Source organism: Micropterus dolomieu, linkage group LG04, assembly GCF_021292245.1.
Source record: "Micropterus dolomieu isolate WLL.071019.BEF.003 ecotype Adirondacks linkage group LG04, ASM2129224v1, whole genome shotgun sequence".
NCBI classification, from domain to species: Eukaryota; Metazoa; Chordata; class Actinopteri; order Centrarchiformes; family Centrarchidae; genus Micropterus; species Micropterus dolomieu.
The window spans coordinates 7,020,042-7,042,370 of NC_060153.1; the positions used below are offsets into that span (position 1 = coordinate 7,020,042).

General features: G+C 39.5%; 1 protein-coding gene across 7 annotated transcripts in view; it reads right to left on the bottom strand.

The window, feature by feature from the left end:
- dclk2a (doublecortin-like kinase 2a) overlaps positions 1-22,329 on the bottom strand; it is a 57,708-nt gene that overhangs the window by 15,018 nt on the left and 20,361 nt on the right. For 4 of the 7 annotated variants that reach the window (XR_006824792.1, XM_046047469.1, XM_046047474.1 and 1 more), the window contains exons 3-5: positions 4,786-4,915; positions 2,303-2,401; positions 1,779-1,829 (exon numbers count right to left, since the gene is read on the bottom strand). Coding sequence is in view for 6 of the 7 variants with exons in the window: in XM_046047469.1 (XP_045903425.1) it covers positions 1,779-1,829; positions 2,303-2,401; positions 4,786-4,915 (280 nt within the window). In the remaining variant the exon portion in view is untranslated. The remainder of the gene's footprint in view (positions 1-1,778; positions 1,830-2,302; positions 2,402-4,785; positions 4,916-22,329) is intronic. The other 3 variants (XM_046047470.1, XM_046047472.1, XM_046047471.1) reach the window with 3 other exon arrangements.

The following is a 22,329-nucleotide window of genomic DNA, read 5'->3' on the forward strand; positions in this document are numbered from 1 at the left end:
ATCGTCACACACGTCATGCGTGTCAGTGAAGCCTAAAACCAATGAGGGCAAAGTCATCACAAAACTGCAGCCGCCTTGCCCCTGTAGGGTTTAAATGTCACGTGAGATGGTGATGTTTTGCAGAAAACAAGTTAAGTCCAGCACGCATCACATTCATTCAGCGCTAAGAATAGTATGCACCTAATGTAATAGTGCTGCAACTTCAACACGTGTCACCTGCAGGCAAGTGGTATTATAACTACTTGTTTTTCCTTTTTTAAAGCTGTCTGTTTCCTTTGTAAGCTTTAACACTTAAAGCTGGGGTAGGCAATTTATTTCAGAGGCATTTTTTGTTATATTTGTTGAAATTCTTTCATCTTTTAAAGCTGGGGTAGGCAGCTGGGGTTGTAGCAAAACTACAATAATAACCTCCACTCATAAACAAACAGCAGCTACATACAAGCAAAGCCTACAATTCTATTACTTTACTTAAAGCATCACACCCGCCAAAATCTATTACTTTAATTGCCTGAAGACAGCGCACATGAGGAGGCTACATCTTCGGGTCTAAACTGCTGCTGTTGTTACTTTTCTCGCCACTTGTTGAACAGAATTAATAAGATTATAAATCAGACATGGTAATAGAATGTATGCCTCAAATAATTTGGTTCACTTTTCATAAAAAGGTTTCTTTGTTGATGTAACTATGTATTACTGTGTAACACATATCCATAATATACGTTAGTGTGTAACACGAGGTGCCCAGGCACACAGCAGGGATGAGAACGTCTATTGTTTCAGTGATTCATTCTCTCAAGAACAGACTATTTCTGCCACCCTCTCTCTTGGTTTCTGGCACAAATACAGAGACATAATGCGTCAAACTTAAACTCCAAGTCTCTTCATCTGCATAAGCCCAGCTGAGCTGAGGAAAAATCATTTCACACTGCCTACAGGCTGCGTATTTGCACTACTGTTTGAGAGTTTTTGTTTCACTGTACAATCATTTAGTTTTTTTTGCTTACATTTATTTATCTTGGGTTTGTAAAGGAACTTTTTAAGTATTATTTGAGGAAATACTCAAACATACTACATGACACAAGCTTGTAATGTTTTAAAAGTACAGTTAAACTTTTCAGCAGCTCAGCTGTTACAGATGAGGAGGCCTGTGATGTAACTGCTCAGTGAGAGCAGGATTTAATTAACACAGCTTAAGAGTGACTCTAATCAGTTTGTGGCTTCAGTGGATTCTGCAGAAGCTGGCTTTCACATGAGATAGATGTGTATAATACATGGCATCCCATAGTCTAGTCTGGGTCAGAAGGAGGGAGAGAAATAAAGAACTAAATTAAGCCAAAACAAAAGGTAAAACATTATATAATTAAGAAACTGATCTTTTAAGAGCGTGTGGCTCAGCACCATGTCACCGAAGGCATCTAACCTTAAACTAGAAGCACAGGCAAGAAAAAAACTGGCACTGTTTAGATAAAATGCTCATTTAATACTAGAAACATTAATGAGTGGATCATGGATGACAAAAACGTTGCTATACTTAGAGCCTCACCACTGTTGGGGTAAAAATGTATAGTCTAGCCTGTGTGTGACACCTGAGGAAAGGGCTTGTTACCTAAATCAAAAGCCATTAGGACATCTTATCAGTTTTCCAGTCTAATGCTGCATTCCCACAATCTCGGAAGAATTGTAAGAACAGGAAAACATCCATTTTTTCCATCGTGGGGGTGTTTATGCCCTGATTACCAGAGCAAAGGCAAACAATGTGACACCATCACCAGCCTCACCTGGGGATTTGATTGGAGACTGGCTGGTGGAGTAGTGGACAGTTTGCCTGGCTGCAGTGTCAGAAACAAAAAAATAAGGAAGATAAGATAATAATCACACGGTTTGAAACTGGTTGAACTTTCAAGGCTAAACTGAGACTGCAGTCAGAATCCTCTTCTTTAAAGTTGACGTAATAGCTTGTGGAACACTAACTACTCAGCACAATGTCACCGTCTCTCAGTGCACCACACAAATTGCTTAGTCACTTGTCACAGCTGTTGACGGCTGCCAAATAAAAAAGGCTATTGCTCAGCCTGTCAGCCACAAATGAACCTACAGTGTTATGGTGGTATCTGATAAATGGGACTTTTGTTATTGTTGTGAAAGATGTTTTCACACATACAATGTAATAATTAGCAAAACCTGACCTTTCACATAGTCTACTTACAAGTTAGTGTGTTATTCATGCATGAATATCTCTTAATTTAACAGGGCTAATAAACACTTTCCATTGTGTGTATGTGTGCACAGTCATGTGACATACCTGCACCAGGGGACTTGCTGCGTCGTGAAGGTCCGGGGCTCTTAGCTGTCCGGTTTGGAGTAGCAGAGCGGCTGTGAGACGACTTCAGCACTCTGCATTCTGAGGGAACAACACGCTCAGGGTCACGATGGTATACATTAACCTTCCTCTATCAACAAACCTTCTGAGTCAGTGTTAATGTGGCACAATTATGCCCAACAAGCTGCTGGAAATGTTATTTATGTGGATGAATGCTGGTTACACTTGATTATGGGGACAGAGAGGCAGCAAAGAACAGAAGCCAATAGGGTTAAAACAAATCAGATTGTACCGTAACCTTCTATAGCCTCTTTTTCATTTTACAAAGAGAAGCCAAACTTCCTCAGTGTTGAATGTCATCTAAACCAAGCAGTCGCAAAAGAAATTACTTAAAGGAGCCGTGCGTAGAATTGGATGGCATCTAGAGGTGAAAAAGTATGTTTGCAACCATTTTAATACTCCTTGCCTCACCCTCCTCTTTCAGGCATGTAGGAGAAACTACGGTGGATGTGAAAAATGCGAAAGGCCCTCTCTAGAGCCAGTGTTTGGTTTGTCCATTCTGGGCTACTGTAGAAACATGGGGGTGCAACATGGCAGACTCTGTGGAAGGGGACCCTCTCCCTATGTAGATATAAAGGGCTCATTCTAAGCTAACAAAAACACTATTCTAGTTTTTAGGTGATAATACACTAATGAAACATGCTGAAATAGGATAAAATCCTCCCACGAACTAGCTAATAACATATTGGGTAACATATTCAGTGTAAAAAGCCAGCCAACTCTGAGAATTACTTTTACATTAATGTGATTACAATACCCTAAATTACATCATTTGTTGACTTTTGGGGTGTTTCGTCAAGATTCACTACATTATTTAGACTTGTAAAATATGTATCACATCAAGATTTGGTACACATCCGTGATGTCTTTAACAGTCTGAGCAAACCAAAACAAAAGTTTGTGTTTTCCTCTGGAATTCAACCTCTAGGCTAAAAGGATCACTGCACATTAACACATGAAAAAACAAGTCAGAAGCTTTGTTTTTTCTGGTGTTCATTGGTGTTTTTTCTGGTGTTCACTGTTTCACGCCACAGCTTCTGTGGGGGTGTTGCTGTGTGTGTAGTAAGGGCCAATGTTGTAGTGAAGCCTGTGGTAAACTTGTCAGGGCTGCGTTAATAAGGGTGGGGGCGGTGAGAGGTAAAATGTAATGACACACACATGAAAAGAAAAAAACAACACACACCCACAGAAGCACTAATGTGGTCCCTGTGCTCTATATCACCAGATGCATGTTTCACTCACTGATTAAAAGGTGCTCTCAGTATGGTACAATTCCTATCATGGTGTACATATGAAACCCCAACAAACCAAATGTTTTTCTAGGACACTCCCAAAGTGAAAATATTGACTCAGCTTTCACTCTACTTTAAAAGCACTTGAGCTTAGAAAAGAAGATATATGGTCTATATATGGTTTACTGTTAAGTTTCTTTCGGGTTGTTTTTGTTTCCACACAAACTGTCTATTTCTCTTACTTACTGTGTGCAGGCCATATTCAAAATTTTTATTCTTTCCATGTTTTAAAAGTAGAGTGTGTACGGGACCTATTTTGCAAAAGGAAGAGCAGCTCCTTCAGCTACCTTCAGCAGAGAGTACAGGGTGCCTTTTTTGTTCTTTCAAAGACCTAATTCTTAAAAGTGGAGCACAAGAGTGTAAGTGGGACGAAAGCTCCAAACTATCTCCATCACTCATCCTCACTAACAGTTAACACAGTGTGTTTTAGAATATGACTCCCTGTTGTTAGCTAACCTGACAAAACAACAACAAAAAAATTAAACAGGATGTCAATACTTTGGACTGTTGCTATAATAAACTAAATTTTCTTTCCCATGAGGTTGTCCTATGTTCTACACAGTTCTGACAGTGAATTAATCTGCTGGTTTAAAGAGGTCATATCCTGCGCCTGTGTGCCCTCCAACTTTCAGTGTTTTTTTCTACAAGATAAAGGGAGGATGTGGATAATATACTGTATGTACAGCTCATACGGTACAGAATATGAACACAAAGGCATTCACAGAAGCACACAAGAATGACATTTCACTCACAGGAGTGCAGCCTCTTTTCCTTACCTGACAGCAAGAATGTGTTTATAGAAATGTGTGGCGCCAATTATTTTCTGTAGGAGCTGGGCAGACTACTAAATAAACTGTATGTAAATCCAAAAACTCACTTTCCACTATCAAAATTATAATGATCTGTATTAAATTGGAAAGAGAATCATGTAAGGAAAGAGGAGAGGAAATTTCTATACACACACACACCCCAAACTTCATATCCTGCTGTCAACTTCCTGAAGGAAAAGACTGTTGCAAGCACTAGTGAGGGAAGAATGGTGAGGAAGGACCTTGAGGCGAACACACAGACACACACAGAGACGGATGTTTAGTTAGTCTTAGTCAGGCCTACCAGTCATAAAGGCTGTGGAAGCCTTACCGCTGTGATCCAACACAAAGTCGTCCTGGGCATAGCGGTACTTCTCTGGGCCACAGGCTATAAACACATCATCGTCCCCAAAGAAGTCCTGCAGGCAGCTAATCTGGAGAAAGAAGGGTGGGGACAAAGACAAGATGAAAAAGATTTTCAGAAGGGTATAATTTTAATTGTTTTGTTCTGGTATTCAGCGGCAACAGTGAAATAAGTAACTGGATCCTTTACATAAGTAAAAAAAGTAGCAATACATAAAAAAATTAAAATGCTTAAAGTAAAAGTAAGAGTTTGGTGGCGCAGTGGTGCAGTGGTTAGCACTGTCGCCTCACAGCAAGAAGGACGTGGGTTGCCCCTGCCTTTCTGCGTGGAGATTGCATGTTCTCCCCGTGTCCGCGTTGGTTCTCTCTGGGTGCTCTGGCTTCCTCCCACCATCCAAAGACATGCAAGCTAGGTTAATTGGTGTCTCTAAAATCGTCCTTAGGTGTGGATGTGAGTGTGAAAGGTTGTTTGTCTATGTGTGGCCCTGCGATGGACTGGCGACCTGTCCAGGGTGTACCCCGCCTTTCGCCAGATGTCAGCTGGGATTGGCTCCAGCCCCCCGCGACCCTGTACGCAGGATAAGTGGTTGATGATGGATGGATGGAAAGTAAGAGTTTTTATTTATTTTCATCAAAATGTTTACAGTTAAAAAAATGTGTCGCTTGTAGCCCATTATTTGTGTGTCACCTGATCAGATACACTCAAACATACACACAACGAAACACTGATATTAAATGTAACTTTATTGTACCTGGTCCAGGTGGAGTAAAACTGTAAATACTTTATATACTGTATAGTAGTTCAGTCTATTGCAATGCCATTTTACCATCTTGCATATATTCTAGTAGAGCACAAGTATCTCAAACTTGTATAGGTATAGTACTTGAGTAAAGCAGTTACTTTAAAAAATAACCCATTTAACCCACATTTATTTCTTAGTAATTTATCTGTGAACAGTGACCAGTTTCTTTCATAAGGAACCTGAATAATCGAGTATGTTTCATCCGTGTTCCTGCCAGTTCCAGGGATTTCACATGATTCTGCATTCGTTTTACATGATGTTTACTGGCTTTCAGTCATTTTGTTGTGCCTGTGACAGAAGTATTTTTTTGGATGTGAAATAATTGCTTCACTCCGTGTTCACTGAGGTAGGCCATTTAAAATAAGTCTCTGTGGTACAATAACAATATGACTCTGCATGTGTTTGTGTGTACAGCACAGAGGCACCGAGAATAACAACAGGGTGAGGTCAAAACACCCTGGCATCTAGAATACTGCAGAGTAAACGCAGAGTCATGGGAGAAAAGCAGTACAGTTAGCGTTTGTGCCGCAGGGTCATTTGTCTTGCTTTTTCTATTTTGTCTCACACTGTGTTCGTCATTTTCTCTGTGGCTCAGAGTGCTTTTCCTCTTACACCCACGACCCACCCCTGGAGACAGAAACAGGAGTTACTTTTAAACTATAGTCAGTTGTGCCCACACACACACACACACACACACACACACACACACACACACACACACACACACAGATAATCCTCTGTTGCTGTAGGTGGACAAGTAGGAAGACAAAAGAGGAAAAGATCCGTTCATTATGCCACCCCCCACCACACACAAGTGCACCCACACACTGCCAGGCATATGTACAGTATGTACATGCACGCACACACACACACACACACACACACACACACACACACCACTTGAAACAAGAGTAAGGAGGAGGAGTACAAGATGGCTGAAGATTGTGGGCAGATGGATCCTCTAGGGGAGATTGGGGGCTGACACAGTAGGGGAAAGTGTGTGTGTTTGTGTAAGATGGCTATCAAAAGAAACGGTGGTCGAGATAAGCTATAGGACTACTAAAGAGAGCACAAACCATCTCCACAGTAAAAAAGAGATTTAGAGGCTGAGAGAAACAGAAACAGAAGTGGAGTAAGGATTGAGACACAACTGAAATAGCTAAAGTGGAGTAATTAACACAAATACATATACAATAGGTGTGAGTTACACATTCATTAATAATAAATAAGAGACTTCACATGACACTTCTGCATGTCCTACATTCAGACAGCATCAATTAACAATGAAACAGGATGCAGTATCCATAACATTCTCATAAATAATCAAAATAGTATTTCATGGTCTTAATATTCCTTTTTTGTCTAACCCATGGCCTCTTCAAATGGCAACAAATAAAAAGAATCAGTGAAGCGGATATGTGTCCATACTGAGCTGTGGCAGACTAACAAAGGCTTGACATAGCTGGAGCGGATGCCATTCTTTACATGCGCTCTCACTCTGGAACTTGGCAGCTGATCGCCACAACATACTGTCAGAGCACAGGTGTTGGAATCACCATAGTAACAACCCACACGCATAGTCAGATGTATGTGACAAAAATGGACTCTGGTATAGTGCAAGCTACAGTATGATACTGAGAGACTATTTCATGCGGATATTAGATAATATTTTTCATTGACCTCTACCTTAATCCACACGCTGCTTTTTAAATCAATGATGACACTGTCCTGTATTTTTCTATCCACTCAGCAGACTGTGTTGGAGCACGCTCGTCATTTGTTTGAGGACATTGTGAGACAGCAGCACAGGGATTGCTGATATGAGCGCTGTGCCCTGGCAGGGAAACCACCATCTGTGATGATATCAGCAGTCAGAAGACCTTGGTGACAGCTCAAATGAATAGGAATGAATGAATCAACATTTTAGGAAATATGTTTATTTGCTTTCTGGCAGAGAGTTAGATGTGAATATCATCGCCATTCTTTATATGTGTACATCGAATTCCTGCTACAGCTAGCAGTCGGTTAGCTCAGTATAGCGCAAAGACTGGAAACGGGGGCAAACTGCTAGCCTAGCTCTGTCCAACTGTTACAAAATACGCCTAGCAGCACCTATAAAGCACACTAATTAAAATGTTATTTATTGTTTGTTGAATCCATACAAAAAAGTAAGTGTAAAAACATCTATTTGCTGTTTTAAAGGGGGTTAAGTGCCAGACAATTTCTTGGCCAGGCACAGTAACTTCCTAGAGTCTCCCCTGGTTGCCTGTCGTCTGCTTGGGGTCAAAAAACAGCCCACCACATAACACCAAGATATAACTTAGTGAGCTTCGGAGGTGCTTCTAGGTTGATTTTGTTACTGACTGAGTACAGCAGTTGTTTCACCCATTTGTAGTCTTTTTGCTAAGCTAAGCTAATAATCTCCTGGCTGTAGCTTAAAATTTAACAGACAGATAAGGAAGTGGTATTGATCTTCTCATCTAACTCTTCACCAGAAAGCAAATAAACGTGTTCCCCAAAATGTCCAACTTTTGCTTTAAGTCATATGACACTGCTGGACGACCACAAACAAGGCTTGGCATTTTTTACTGCACATAACAAACCATTGCACACATTGACTAAATTACCTCACATTAATTTGATTCCAATTAATTCCAATTTGATTCCACGTCTTCTTCCAATTGATTGGCAACAGGCTTATTGTGAAGAAAAGGAACTCAGGGCTTGAATATTATATACCTGTGTTGAGAAGGCCCCTGGCTGTATTCTCATTTACTTTCACCCCTACACAGACTTTTTCTCTCCGCAAGGCTAGCACTGCTGTGCCCTGTGATAAAGTACTTTTCAGCTGGCCTATGACACCCAGGGGAATGTAAAGAAATGAGACAAATGGAGACAAATGGTTTCTGTATAGACAGAGCTTTAAAAAGGCAAGAATCAAAAGGAGGTTGAGTAATTATATTAAATAACAAAGTCTGTTAAATTATGGTGTTTTGACTTACATGCACTTTTAAAAACTGCACAATTTACACTTTCCTGTATATTTAAGATTGATCATACTTTTTGTTGTTTGATCAGCCATTATCAGTTTCTGAACTTAAGAAACACTTACGTCATGTATGCTGGCATCAGCTAATCACCAGCCAATTTCACCAATCATATTCATGATGATGATAAAGCGGTTTTATTAATCTACCAAACTCTCACTCACCACTGTTGGTTATGATTTGATCCCTCCAGCTACTCGCCGCTTTAAGTATAGATGGATTTCTCCTTCCACCACCCCAGTCTCCTGCTGTTCCAGTTTCTTATCCAACAACAGCATCTCTTATCGTTTACGTTTGTTGTGTAGCCTGTATCTCAATGAAATGTGTCTGTTGGATTATGTTCTATAAAGTATAAAGGTGTATATACAGTATATTTATGCTGGCCATGATACATATCCTCTGACATAAATTCAATTATGTTTCTGTTGTTAAAATTTAAAAACATGCCCAAATAACACACCTGGTGTAACATGCTGAAAATGTGAACATAATAGGATGTTTTCCTTAAAAACAACAAACTCTTTGCAGCAGATTATTTGGAGCAAAGAAGTAAAAGGAGTGTATGAATGTCAGACTGCATCGTCCATGTTTCTCCTTGCTCTTGTCAACCACTGCCAGCATAAACAGCTAGTGGCACTCCATCGCCATGGCTGTCCTGCAAGGGCTTGTCTCGGCCAATCAGTGAAGTGAACTATTCGCAGGCTTCTGTATTGGCTGGGTGACGTGTCTTGAGGGTAAACTGAAGTTTGCCCTCCAAGATATGACAACCCCCCACCCCCCCCTCCTATGTCTGACCTTCTCTTGCTCCCACCATCCGACTGTGTCCTCTGTCTTGTCTGCTGTACTTTTTGCCCTTCTAAGCTTGGCAAGAGAGGAAATACAAGCCAAGGGCTCCAACTGTGCACACATATGAAAGTATCAAATGGAATCTGTTTATCAGGCCAAATACAAATACATACATTTTACAACATTATAACACTTAAGTGCAAAATGACCATGCCCCCAAAACAAACAAAAAATGGGCAATACATCAAGGTTGCGAATCCCTTAATAACCAAGGGTTTTACCTAATATAATGTGTGGGAGATTGGGATTTTCAGGGCATAAAAACAAACCAAAACACTGACTATCCAAATATAGTCACAGCATATACAGTATTAATACACTGCACTAAGTTAAGTGGGGAAAATTTGTCCTTCTCTTGTTCTTAAATAAGGGCTCTGTTCTAAAAACAAATTTCTCACATCAAGACTTTTGGGCAGTGGAAAAGACCACAAATGGCTGAATGAGATACACACAGAAAAACGTAAAGGCTCTCCTTGTGGTGGCTGACAGGACAATGATCACTGTAATCATTGGGTTCCATCAGCCCCACTTACCTCCAAACCCCTCATTGCTGCTCATCACCCTGAGCCAAATGAAGAAGAGGCAAAGAAGGTGGGTGGAGTCCTGAGGGAAAGAAGAAAGACAGAAAAATGGAGATCTCTGCCTCTTGCCTTGGGGAAGGTCAGCCTACACAGCACTCCTGCTGTTACAAAGGAATAGAACTTTTCTTAGTAAACTAGATGTCCATTCATTACTCAAGATTAAACTCTCAATTAAACTGTTACTTACTTGAGAACATGCAGAGAGCTAGATGCCCATTAAGTTTGCCAGGGCGATCGTCAAGCTAAAGCTAACCAGATTATTAACTCTATTTGAACTCTTACTCACAGACAGAGGCTGTTTCCCGAGACAGTTTAATTCCTGTGGATTAGAGCGGTAAATCTCAGCCACGTGTAACAGCCAAGACAAGGCGGCGGGACAGAAATGAGCTATGAGAAATCTAAGCCCATCATTAACTCACTACTGTGGATTCACTGCATTAGCCGGTTCTATTTTTTCTCAACCTCTGGGATGTTCGAGAGCAACCACAGAGAAGAAAAGAACCAACAAACACATCGTTCACTGAAGGCACTGAAGAAACATGATCAACAAGCATGTCTCCTAGGGGTTTTCATAAACAGGATCATTAATTCATGAGGGACATTTTAACTAGAGATACTATATGCAAAAACCACCTCAGAACAACAGAAGCATAAATTCAAACAGGCAGTTTCCTTACATTTGTAAGCCAATTTAGGGAAACTCCACGGCAGTGCAGTGAACTCTGCCTCACACCAGCCAGTGGCTGGTTGGCCTATAACACATTACACAGCTGTCTGGCTCTCTCTGTCCCACTCCTCCAAGTCTTATTCACACACAGAAATAGACACAACAGTACATAACCACAGGCTTTCTGAATGTACATGAGTGCTGAGCTCAAACACAGCTGTGCATGAAAGAACAAAGAGAGTGGGAGTATAATTCTAAAAATGCACACAACTTTTAGCCCAAATGAGCTTTAGTTGATTTACACTACTCATTTAGAAAGTGATAGTCAGCAGAATTGCTGAGGTGCTAAGAATGCCACAAGAGATGCATAAAATGTTTGTTTTTGTTGCCAGTTAACATGATACGCATCTCCAATTAAAACCCAAGAATATTACTGCACTCATAGTGCTTCAAGTAAACACAATAAATGCTCAAAATATCATATTGCAATAAGTCCCCAAAGAACCACATTAATATCTCTTAGAATGTAACCAGCATTTTATGGTTGCATTATTCAAATACAAAAATAAAATAAAACTGTCCACTAAGATAAACATCAACAATCTTAAAGCAGGAGTCACCTCAAAATAAAAGAAGAGACGCTGTTTCATGTGCTAATGAAACTCCACCATCAGTATCAGATACGTGCTACAGTTGTCAGGATCTTTTAGACATACAGCTCCTGATCTGCCCTGTGCAAAAATATTCATCACATCAACCTGCCAAAACTTGCTGAGGCAATCTGTGCTTAAATGACTAAACTCAAGTAGACAAACAATAGTGTGTGGGCTGAGGTTTGTGTGCTGGGTAACCATAGCATGTTGTCAACTCTCCTGTTTGGAGAGTGAAAGGCCTGGATGAAGGTCAGGCGTGGAAAAACACAATAAAGCAAGTAGTTAAGATCACACGGCACACAATGGATGCCCTCCCCATATGTGGCCTCCACACGTTCTGCACAACCAACAGCCCCGTGTCCCCCCTGACACGCCCGCTCTGTCGTCTGCTTCCTTTTTGTTTTCCTGTTTGTCAGTGCAGGGTATCATGCCAGCACTTGTGAAACAGGCATGCTTTATTAACGCAATGAAGTATATTTGTATCGCCCACCAAGAGAAGGAAAGAATTGTGTGTGTGTGTGTGTGTGTGCGTGTGTGTGTGTGTGTGTGTCTGTGAGCCATCTGCTAGGACAAAAAAGAGTTTTTATCTCCAATGGTGACCATGTTATGCCAAGGTTTAACCTTTCTGACATTGATTTAGTCTCTGACTGTCAAGCTTTTAAATTCTTAAATGTATTTATAAAAACAAAAACCACAAGTTGTCTTACAGGGTATTACATTCTTTTTATCCCCTTTTCTTCCTCAGTCCCTGAATAGGATATACTACACAAAAAAGGGAAAGGCAGGGGAATGTTCCCTCTTCCAGGATGGGCAGACATGCAAAGGTGGCATATGTACAGAACAGACAGAAGTAGCAGTAGTATTTAATTAAATATAAAAATAATAAGGATTATACATCAAGAGTAATATATTTACGAGTTTCACAAAATAATAATAATTCAGACTAATGGAAGAGTGCATATTAACTTTTAGTAACCGGAGAGTATAACTGGACAAGACTGGGCAAGATAAATTGTTTATATGAGCAAATTATATTTTTATATTGACTACATATGGCATTATGTTGGCGAGTGGCTATGGTAATTCTACAGCACTACTGACTGTCTTCACCCAAGGAATTCCAAACATAAAAGCTTGATTCATCAATGAGCCCAGAATAAACAACAGCATATCACTGAACACACCCGTGAATATTCATCAGAATCAGAAGAATCAGAAGGAGCTTTATTGCCAAGTAGTGTTTTACACATACGAGGAATTTGCTTTGGTGATAAGGTGCTACACACAGACAGACATACAGCTGACATAAAGTGATGTAGAAATATATAAATATGTAATGAACAAATGCAAGTTATATAAGAAAAACAGAAGAATAGAGGAAAATAACACAACTGACAATATAAAAAAATTCATGGTTGAATTGTCATTGCGCTGGTGTCAGATGGTGCTCTATGCTAATGACAGTACGAAACAATAGGTGGGCGTGCAAATGTCATGGTTGCTGACCTAAATGGCGGTGTTTAATCCAGACTTAGCCCTGAAAACACCTCATGTCTGACAATCAGACGGAGCCCTCGTGTGGCCTTGACCCTAGCTAGTCAAAGAGGGAGTCTGATTAATCTGTCTATAACTGCCAGTTTGTTTTCCTGTCCTGCCAGGAGGATATGCAAATTACAAGGTATCATCTCCATCAATATGATAACAAGAATGAGCAGAATTTAGACAGCTTTTGAACGTAACCCCTTTCACTGTTGGCACAAGATAGCAGGGCAGCACGTCCCTGCTAACACATGTACTGGAAGACACGGCTAGTTTAGAGTATTGGAGCGTGTCATGTGACATGATGCCTCAGTGCATCAGCGTCACGTTAACCAAGATGCACGTCCCTCTCATATGCATGGGTATGCCCCCAAAACCCAGAAATCCATGCACTATGAAGTAGCTAGCTGTTATCTTTATGACATCTTGGTGATCAAAGATTTCCTCCACTACTATGAGCACTTATAAGTTATTCTGAAGACCGATTCACAAAGCAGCTGAGGACAACTTTCACTAAAGGAATGTGGAGAACTTTGAACACTACAGAGAAGTGGGAACAAGCACAACTCACAGCAAATACTGTTATGGACCAATAACATAATGTGTTTCTGTGACAAATATATCTGTGATTTAAAAACGGAAAGAATTAACTCATCTTTTGAAACCAACAAAAAACATAAGGAAATTAATAAGCATCCTGAGCCAAACGGAGCCAGCAAGTTCTTAACAGTTGGACGCTTTTTTTTTTTATCACTTTACTGATTGGTTTTCATAATATTTTTTGTTATATATGTGTTGTCCAGGTTAGGGAGCTTCTGCATATATCGGTAACTGCCCTTGAGTTATTTATTTGTGTTTTGGTGGCTACTTTCAGGACTTCCTTTGGAGTGTCTACATTTTCCCCCCACAGATTTTAAACTGTTTTCAATGCTAAAACGCTTCATGGATTACTGACACAAACATTTACGTGTTTTCTAGGTTAAAAAAATTTAAGTGTATTTTGTTGGTAACTAAAAAAATATATTTTTTAAATGTCTTCGCTATTACAGAGCATGCTCACAGGGGAATGTCATTACAAATATCACATAGGGATACTGGATGTTGGTCTGCATTTGTGCATTTAGTATCCAATTACTGCACTGTTAGCAGTAGAAAGCAACATACTATAAGATAGAAAATGTGTACATGCATGTGCCTGTGCATTTTGAAGTAGAGTTTGTTGGGAGTAGTCCCAGACTGCCTGATTGCTGCCTCTCCCCACAACATGTCGTAGAATTCTTTGTGCCCTGAGAAATTGCTGCAGTGTTGAGACCTGCAAGTGACCTTCAACTTTTTCCCCCTGTATGCATGCAGAAGCACTAATGCACTTGCTTTGAAGAATTTCAGACAAAACTACTGACTGGGATAAAGAAAAAGAGATGAACAATCTACTTAAATCCATCAGTTTGTTTTATGTAATTGAAACACCATGCATTTCTTTCATAAATCAACATCCTGAGGTTATACAAATAGGTTTTACAAATATAGAGTAACTTCTTCAAATCTATTATGCAGAATACAGTAGATTCAATCAATTACTGCATAGATAAACAAAGAATTATATCTGAGCAGACTGTCCACTTATCAGTGCTGAAATCCATTTCCTCTCTCATTCCTCAGCTCTGCTGTGTGTACTGAAAAGGCCTTTAAAGATTTCAGAGAGATGAGCATTTCAGCCCTTACAGCTCAGTGGTCTAAATGGGCCAGGTCTGTTTCCAGCCCCTGGTTAATGGGCAGACTGACTGTCATCCTGATAACATCACTGAGTGAAAAGGATTGTGAAAGGCACATGTAGTTCAGGATTTTTCGGCAGATGTTTTTAGAGAGATGTTCAAATCATCTAAACACTAAGCCAGTACGCAGCAATATCTATATCTATCTATAGGTATATATCTATAGGGTGATTCTGAAAAAGAGTTTTGAATCAATGCATACGTAGTACACTCTTGCTATCTCTGTAATAAATTGATGACTCAATTCAGTATGAAAATCTCTTATTCAACAACATGTTCAGTGTTGGACAAAAAACACAGACTTTTGCTGCGTGCCAAATCGCATACTTGTTGTTTTTACTTTTAGTACACACTGCAGCTATCCTTACAAAGCACGTACTGTTGCATACAATTGGGACATACTACTTTGTGTGCCTTGAAGTTTGGCCGTCTTGCTCATACTCATGCTGCACAGAGGATTATGGGTCAGAATAGCCATAAATGCACGCTTGCTTGCATACTGCAAAACATGATCTGATGTCCTGGTATTTTTTGCATACTGCATTTGACATACTATGTATTGGAAAATACTAAATGTTTTTCTGGCATACTCTATAGTACAGCAGTAAGGGTTTTGGAATCACCCAGATTTTTAAAAACAAAAAAGACAGATTTTTTTAGCGGCACTGGTTTGCAGGATTGAGTGAGACAGGCAGGACAGCAGGGATATTGTTTGCTAAAGCTAGAACAACCAAAACACAATCTTATGTTCTGTTTGTTTATGCAGACCTAGACCTGACAGTTAAAACATGTAAACTGAACCTACTAAATGTTTGTATGTAGGATAGTTTCCTACAATATTCCGCTCTTAAATTACAGTGTATGAAGTGTATGAGAACTAACAGCTTTTTAGAAACGTAGTCATGCTGTAATTTACAAGAAATATGATGGGAACAAATTAAAGTGAATGAAGCGAATGTTGGGCATCTAAGATTGTGGAACATTTAATAATTACACAATAAGGATTAATAGGTCATTTAATAAATACCTTTCTTTTCCCACCTTAATACATTTAATGTGTAATTTTTGAATTCCAGATTGCAAGCCATGTTTTTCCCTCAACCTTGTAAATGTCAACTCAAATGTAATAATCGATTATTCACTCACACCACCCGCTGAGTATTTATCCATGGAAAAATGAGATTTCCATTTATCGCTATGTACCACATCGATTTTTTAGTTTTAACAGCTGTACCACACACTGACTGTCTTTCCTCACTTATTATGTGTCAGGGTCACAGGGGGCTGAAGGCTACATTTCCCAAATTGCACTGGTCACTCAATGATCAATGATTTCTCCTCCATTATGAGTTCATAGACCTTCTCTTGATGGAGCAAACACTTGATTTAGATATAAATATGACAGATAGAGGCATGTGTAAATCTAATGCTGCCACTCAGAAACAGACCAGGTCTAATACAGTCGTCAACGTTGCATCCTTACTGCCCTGCCTGGTGTGTCCAAAAAAGACATTTCCTAAACTTGCAAGGATCATGTAACTGATGGGGTGAATGTCAAGTAGGTTTTGTTTGTAATTATGGTAAACAGAAGTGGCTGTCAGCTGCTCTGCACAGTGGGATAAATAGTGGGGGTGGTGAGAAGGGGGGCATAGGGAGAAAGAGGAAAACAGGCAATGGGGGTTGGGAAGTAAGCTTGGTGATGATTCATGCTCTCTCTGTGATGACCACCGTCTTCTTCTGCCCATCTCGCCTTCTGTCAACACATTTCTGTGTCAACAACTCTGAGCTGATAGCAGCCATGATGTGACGAGGTGTTGCCAGATCGGTTGTGTCCGGCCATTTCTGTAACTTTCCAAATCCGACAATCTGACATTCACACCCACCTTACTCCGTGACTGGCCAGCTGTGCAAAAGTGAGAAAAGTGCTATGGTTTGAACTTCTCTCTCTCCCTCCAGTTTAATACCTACACTTGCTCCTTCTTCTGTTTTATCACATGGACAGTCCCCTCTTTGTCACTACTTCTATAGTTCCCTTAAATCTTTTCCAAAATGATTTCTACATAAAAAAAAAGACAACTTAGCAAGTACTGGACCGTTAACTGTTCCCCAAATTAACAAATGCATCGATTAGACAATAAAAAATAGGGAGATCTTATTTTCCGCCTGCCCAGTCAGCTTTGAGATGTAAAACAGGGTTTTCTCTCAAAAGCAGCAGCTGATTCTGCTGGCACTGATAACCAAGATCTACAATTAACATTCAGTCTGAAGAGCAGCTTTGAATCGAGGAGGGAGAGTGGACAGAGATGTATTTAGTAAGCACAGTCAAACACACATGCACGTCCCTGAACACACACACACACACCTGACAGCTGCACTTTAACCCTCCCTTCCAGCTTGTAGGTCTAATTATCCGGTGGTGGCCAGGCCCCAATGGAGGGGGGGGTCTGAGTGCATGTGTGTGACACTGCGTGTGTGTGTGTGTGTGTATGTGTGTGTGTGTGTGTGCCCGCATCAACGAGAGGGGGCCACAGAGCCTGCAAACCGGGTGGCTGGGATCTGTGATTTCATTTTGGAGGAGCAGATGGCAGGATACTGCTAGAAGGCATTTGGAGTGTGTGTGTGTGTGTGTGTGTGTGTGTGTGTGTGTGTGTGTGTGTGTGTGTGTGTGTGTGTGTGTGTGTGTTTCTGAGTGAAGAGCTTTACTTTTTAGCAGTAAAGCATTTTTTTTTTAGAATCTATTTGATGCTCATTTAAGTAATTCCTAATATATTTGGAAATAGACAGCTAAAACAAAGAATTGGTACCTAAACCAAAGATAAACACTACTTTTGATAACAGAACATACTAAAAGCAGACACATCGTAAACATTTATTAATAAATATTATAATAAGTTACTCTACATTTCCTATTCCTTTACTTTTCATTGGGGAGGTCACAGCAGTTTTACAGGTGGGTGGAAACACAAGGTTATGATATAATATTTTTGTTGTTTTGAAAATATATTGTGTCCAGCACCACAAACTACAGCCTCCAAAATGAATGGACAGTTAAATCAACACCTCTCTAAAATAGTTTCAACAAAATCTGAACTTTATAACCTTGGACTTATAGCAAGGTATTTGTATTAAATTGACAACAAAAATTTACAACATTTTAGAAATGATAACAGTTGTGGAATGATGCGCAGTGACGTGCAATTTCTGCTTCCATGCCTCTTTCCGCACTGATGTAAGGTCATTTTCAGGTATGACCACAAAGAGTTGCTGGACAACATGTCTTTTTTACTTTTGATGAAGACTTTCTCTAGCCTCTAGTCTTGTGTACGGTATGCTAACTATATTGAAGACTTGCTTAAATTGAAATCGATCTTCTGGTCTGAATTGGTAGTTTGAAGGCAAACAAGCTTCTCAAAAGGTCAATGTTCTTTTAATAGGAACTGACATTAGGAAATGCCGTTCTTCACTAAAGTCATTGTACTTATTTTTTTTCACACACACACACACACACACTGCTCCATTCAATGTATAAGGACACAGATTTATGGTTTAAAGCTGTCCAGTGAAACCCAAGTATCTACAAATTTGGTGATTCAGACAATCTGAAAGACTAAGTGCTCCTTCATGGGTTGAGAAAATTCTCATAATTGTCAAAATAAATAAACCAGTTAAATACCCGCTGGATTAGCAGAAAAATGAATTGTATCAAAGACGGAAATGCCGTTTTTCTTAGCTTGTGAAAAGTTGATGTTTTGAAGATACATGATTTTCACAGGATCACGAAAGTGGAAACGGCCTCTCAGGATGTGAAAAGAGGCTTCAGCACCAACTGACTTCAACATTCAAACGGAACTGGCTTGTATCATCATGGAAAGGATACTGTCGGGTGTCCAGCTCTGGCCTCAGGATCAGGTTGCAGGCTTAATGGGTTAAACCTCTAAAATAGAGTCTTAATTCAATTCTGAAACAGTCCTGTTGAAGCCAAGAGAGTAAGACAAGGCCAAAGCAAACCTTTTATTTATTTTTTAGTCAGACATTATTTCAAGAACACACTTGTTGTCTTTCCAATGTCTGGGTGCTGCTGCTGCAATAGGGTTGTTGCACTGGCAGATGGGACTGAAACGCCACACTTTGTCAGATGATTACTTACAGCTGCTAAAAAACAATAATATTTTATTGATGATAAAGTCATTTGCTCCAAGAAAGCCTGTTATGGATTTTATTCAGCAAACCAGATTCAGGTTAAGTGACAGAGTTGAAAAACTAGAACATAATTTTATTTCTCAAACACTGTCTAACCAAATTACACTGACATTGTCTATAAAGACACCATTTAAGTACAGGATACTGCTGGAAGAAAGTTCAATACAAGCTAAGCTTAATGCTTCAAATTTGATACATCTAAAATAACGCTTCCCTTGTCTGACTAAATATACAGAAACAACTTGTTGGATGTTAACAACCCAAAAGGCTTGTTCTGACATTATTTCTATGCTTACAATGATGAACCATATAATCACATGTATCGTGTTCTCAATATTGGCTTAATGGAAATGGGCCAAACCACATCATCTTTGCCAGCACTGTTTTCTTAAATGATAACTGCCTCATACCAACAAAAATTAAATGCATTTCTGTAGGCCTACAGGACTTGAGCATTTGGTGACACCATGTAGGACACACTGTTAACACAGCCCAGTAAAATGAGAAACGCTTAGCATTCATTTGATGGCGGTGAACTTTACAGGGATCGATGGATGGATTTCTGCTCTAGCAGGGAAAAGGAGTCATCTATCAAAAGACGCTAGAAAAAAAAGCCTGCTGTAACTAATGGCTGATGTGTTTATCATCAAAAACCTTGTGGTGAATATCTAAGGAAGCTAAATGACACACTTGTCAGCATGACAGATGTAATGTGTCAACTGTAATGTATAATCCCAAAAGATTGTGTAGTACATGTCCTAAATCACGACTAAAAATGACTGGTTTATGATTTAAAATACAAACAGTTACAAAGAAATCACGACTTTTCCATACACCCACTCTTACTGAATGTATTGTACCATAAATGTTGGTGTTACGTTGGTGGTTGAATTGGCTCCCATCCATCTTTAATCCAATAGCAGAACCGTTTAGGCATGAGTTTGTTTTTTTACTTTCTTGTCTGAGTTGCACAATGAAATCTCACTTTTAGGCAAAGCTACAAGAGTGAGTATTGAGGAAGAATATTGGGATATGATGATTTCTACAGTCATCCTGACCACGTGACACATCATCTATTTATGGGCAAGACACAAGTATAGGCATGAATGTAAATAATGAGTTTTATTTTGAAAAGTAAAGCTTAAATAATGGGATATTTAAGTAAAGCTTTAACAACTACATGTTATGCATGTCGTGCAGACTGGTACACAGCCTGTGTAAAAACAAACAAAAAAATGCATCAAAATATAAAAGCACGAAACGTTTTTTTTTTTTAAAGACATTTGTGAAAGTCATTTATTAATCATGTGTCACATCAATTATAAACATAAAAGCATGTGTTTGCAGATACACCCTCAACCACTTTCCAACTTTTAACAAAGGAAGGCTGCTCCCTTGCAGTCTGTCTAATAACTTCCCAGCCTTCTCACTTCAAACGATGAGTTAAATTGTTACCTCTCACCATAGCTAAAAACTGGATAGCTGGGAAGACAGGGTGGGCATCACAAATGTATCACAAGCACCAAAGTTAGTTTATTTAAATGCACCCCATGAAGTCTAATGCAACATTCCTGGCAATACACAGAGTGAAATGCCTGGAAAGAACAGCTGGTCTGCATGGCTGATCTACTTGGACTCTACTTAGAGATGGAAATAGAGACACATCAAGGCTTTATGTCACAGTTATGGGACTAAATTAACCACAGTGGAGAATCTAACAGGGCAGAGGCATTAATGTGGGCAGCTGTGGACACTGCCAGAGGGGCAGCATGCTTTACAAAGTTAAACCCATACAAAGCAAAAGCAGTGTAGCTGTTTTCTGTCCTGTGTGACTCAGTTTGGATTTAACATTTAAAAAGGTGTATAAAAAATTGATTATAATTGAGTGCCATTAATTAAACTGATTAGCAGGACAGCTAACTCTAGATGGCTATTGGTTAAAGGCTTGTGGAACTCATATGACCTCCAATTAACAGATTAGTCATGAAGTTCAACACCATCCGCCATGGGAAACTTTAAGCTAAGGTAATGTAAATAAATAAGATGACATACTGCATACTATTATATAATTCTAAAACGTCACTAGAAACTGTGCTCCTGTACAGTACTGGCTTGACAGAAAGGATGCTGGGCAGGCACTGTCAGAGGTGATTGCTACTCTAATGAGTCATTTGTCTGGACTGTCCAGCCTAGAAAGATTTCTGTCAGCTTACAGGAAGCAAACATCAGCTGGTGTGGTTGTCACACTTTGGATTTTCAGTTTAAACATTTGAAAACAGGAGAGTACAGTATTGGCTCGCCACTTTTTCTTGATTGTATGAATAAACACAACGTTATTTGTGTGTCTCCAAACACAGCTGAGAAACTGCTCTAAAAAAACATTAAAGCAACCAAAACGCTTCAGTGGTATTTGGGACCAAACAAAAAACATACACACACATATATATATATATATATATATATATATATATATATATATATATATATATATATATACACACACATATACACACACACACATACATACATATATATACATACACATACATACATACATACATATGTATGTGTGTATATATAATAGTTTCATCTATATGCCAGACTTGATGACGCCTTTTATTCTGCTTCCTAAAACATGTTCTACTATTCTCTGCTCTGCTTCTCTGCTCTCATGCTCTCTCCTCTCCTGTCCAACAACAAAAATAAACACATGATTTGTCAAATAATCAAGACTAACGTTACATTAACTAGAATAAATTCCTAACAGGGTCAGAATTTAATATTTCAAATATAACTAAATGTTGTTTCTGGAGCAGCAACAGTAACGTTTACAACAGCAAATTCACTATATACACTATAATATGCTTTCTACAGGTTTACAGGTGTATTGATTTAAGAATTGGCTTTTTACTCGTTAAGGTTTTAATGCACTTACTTACAGTAACAAGTGTAGTCATCATCAACTTGAGTTATCTTCACTTCTCCAGTGCAGCTTCTCTGCTTTGCTGACCACTGACTTCGCTCCGTGTTGTGTTTGCATTAGAGCTGACAGAGAGTAGGGTTTCTATGATTTTAACATGGCTTTATTGTTCACAATGTAACGTTAGCATAATCACAGGAAAAATAGGGTGCGTCAGCAGTGAGTTTACGGTGTCCCTTCGGACGCAGTATCTCATTCCTCAGATACACACAACACGTCCCTATCAACATCACCACAAATTCCAGCACAACTGTAGCCAGTAGCAATGACAACGCTGTAACTGACACTGTAATGCTACTTTGGGTTTTGCTCTGGGGACTGGTTCCCGGGACCCTGCAATGCCACAGCTGGATATGTGGTGCATTCAAGCATAACAAATTATATTTGTTTCATAAAC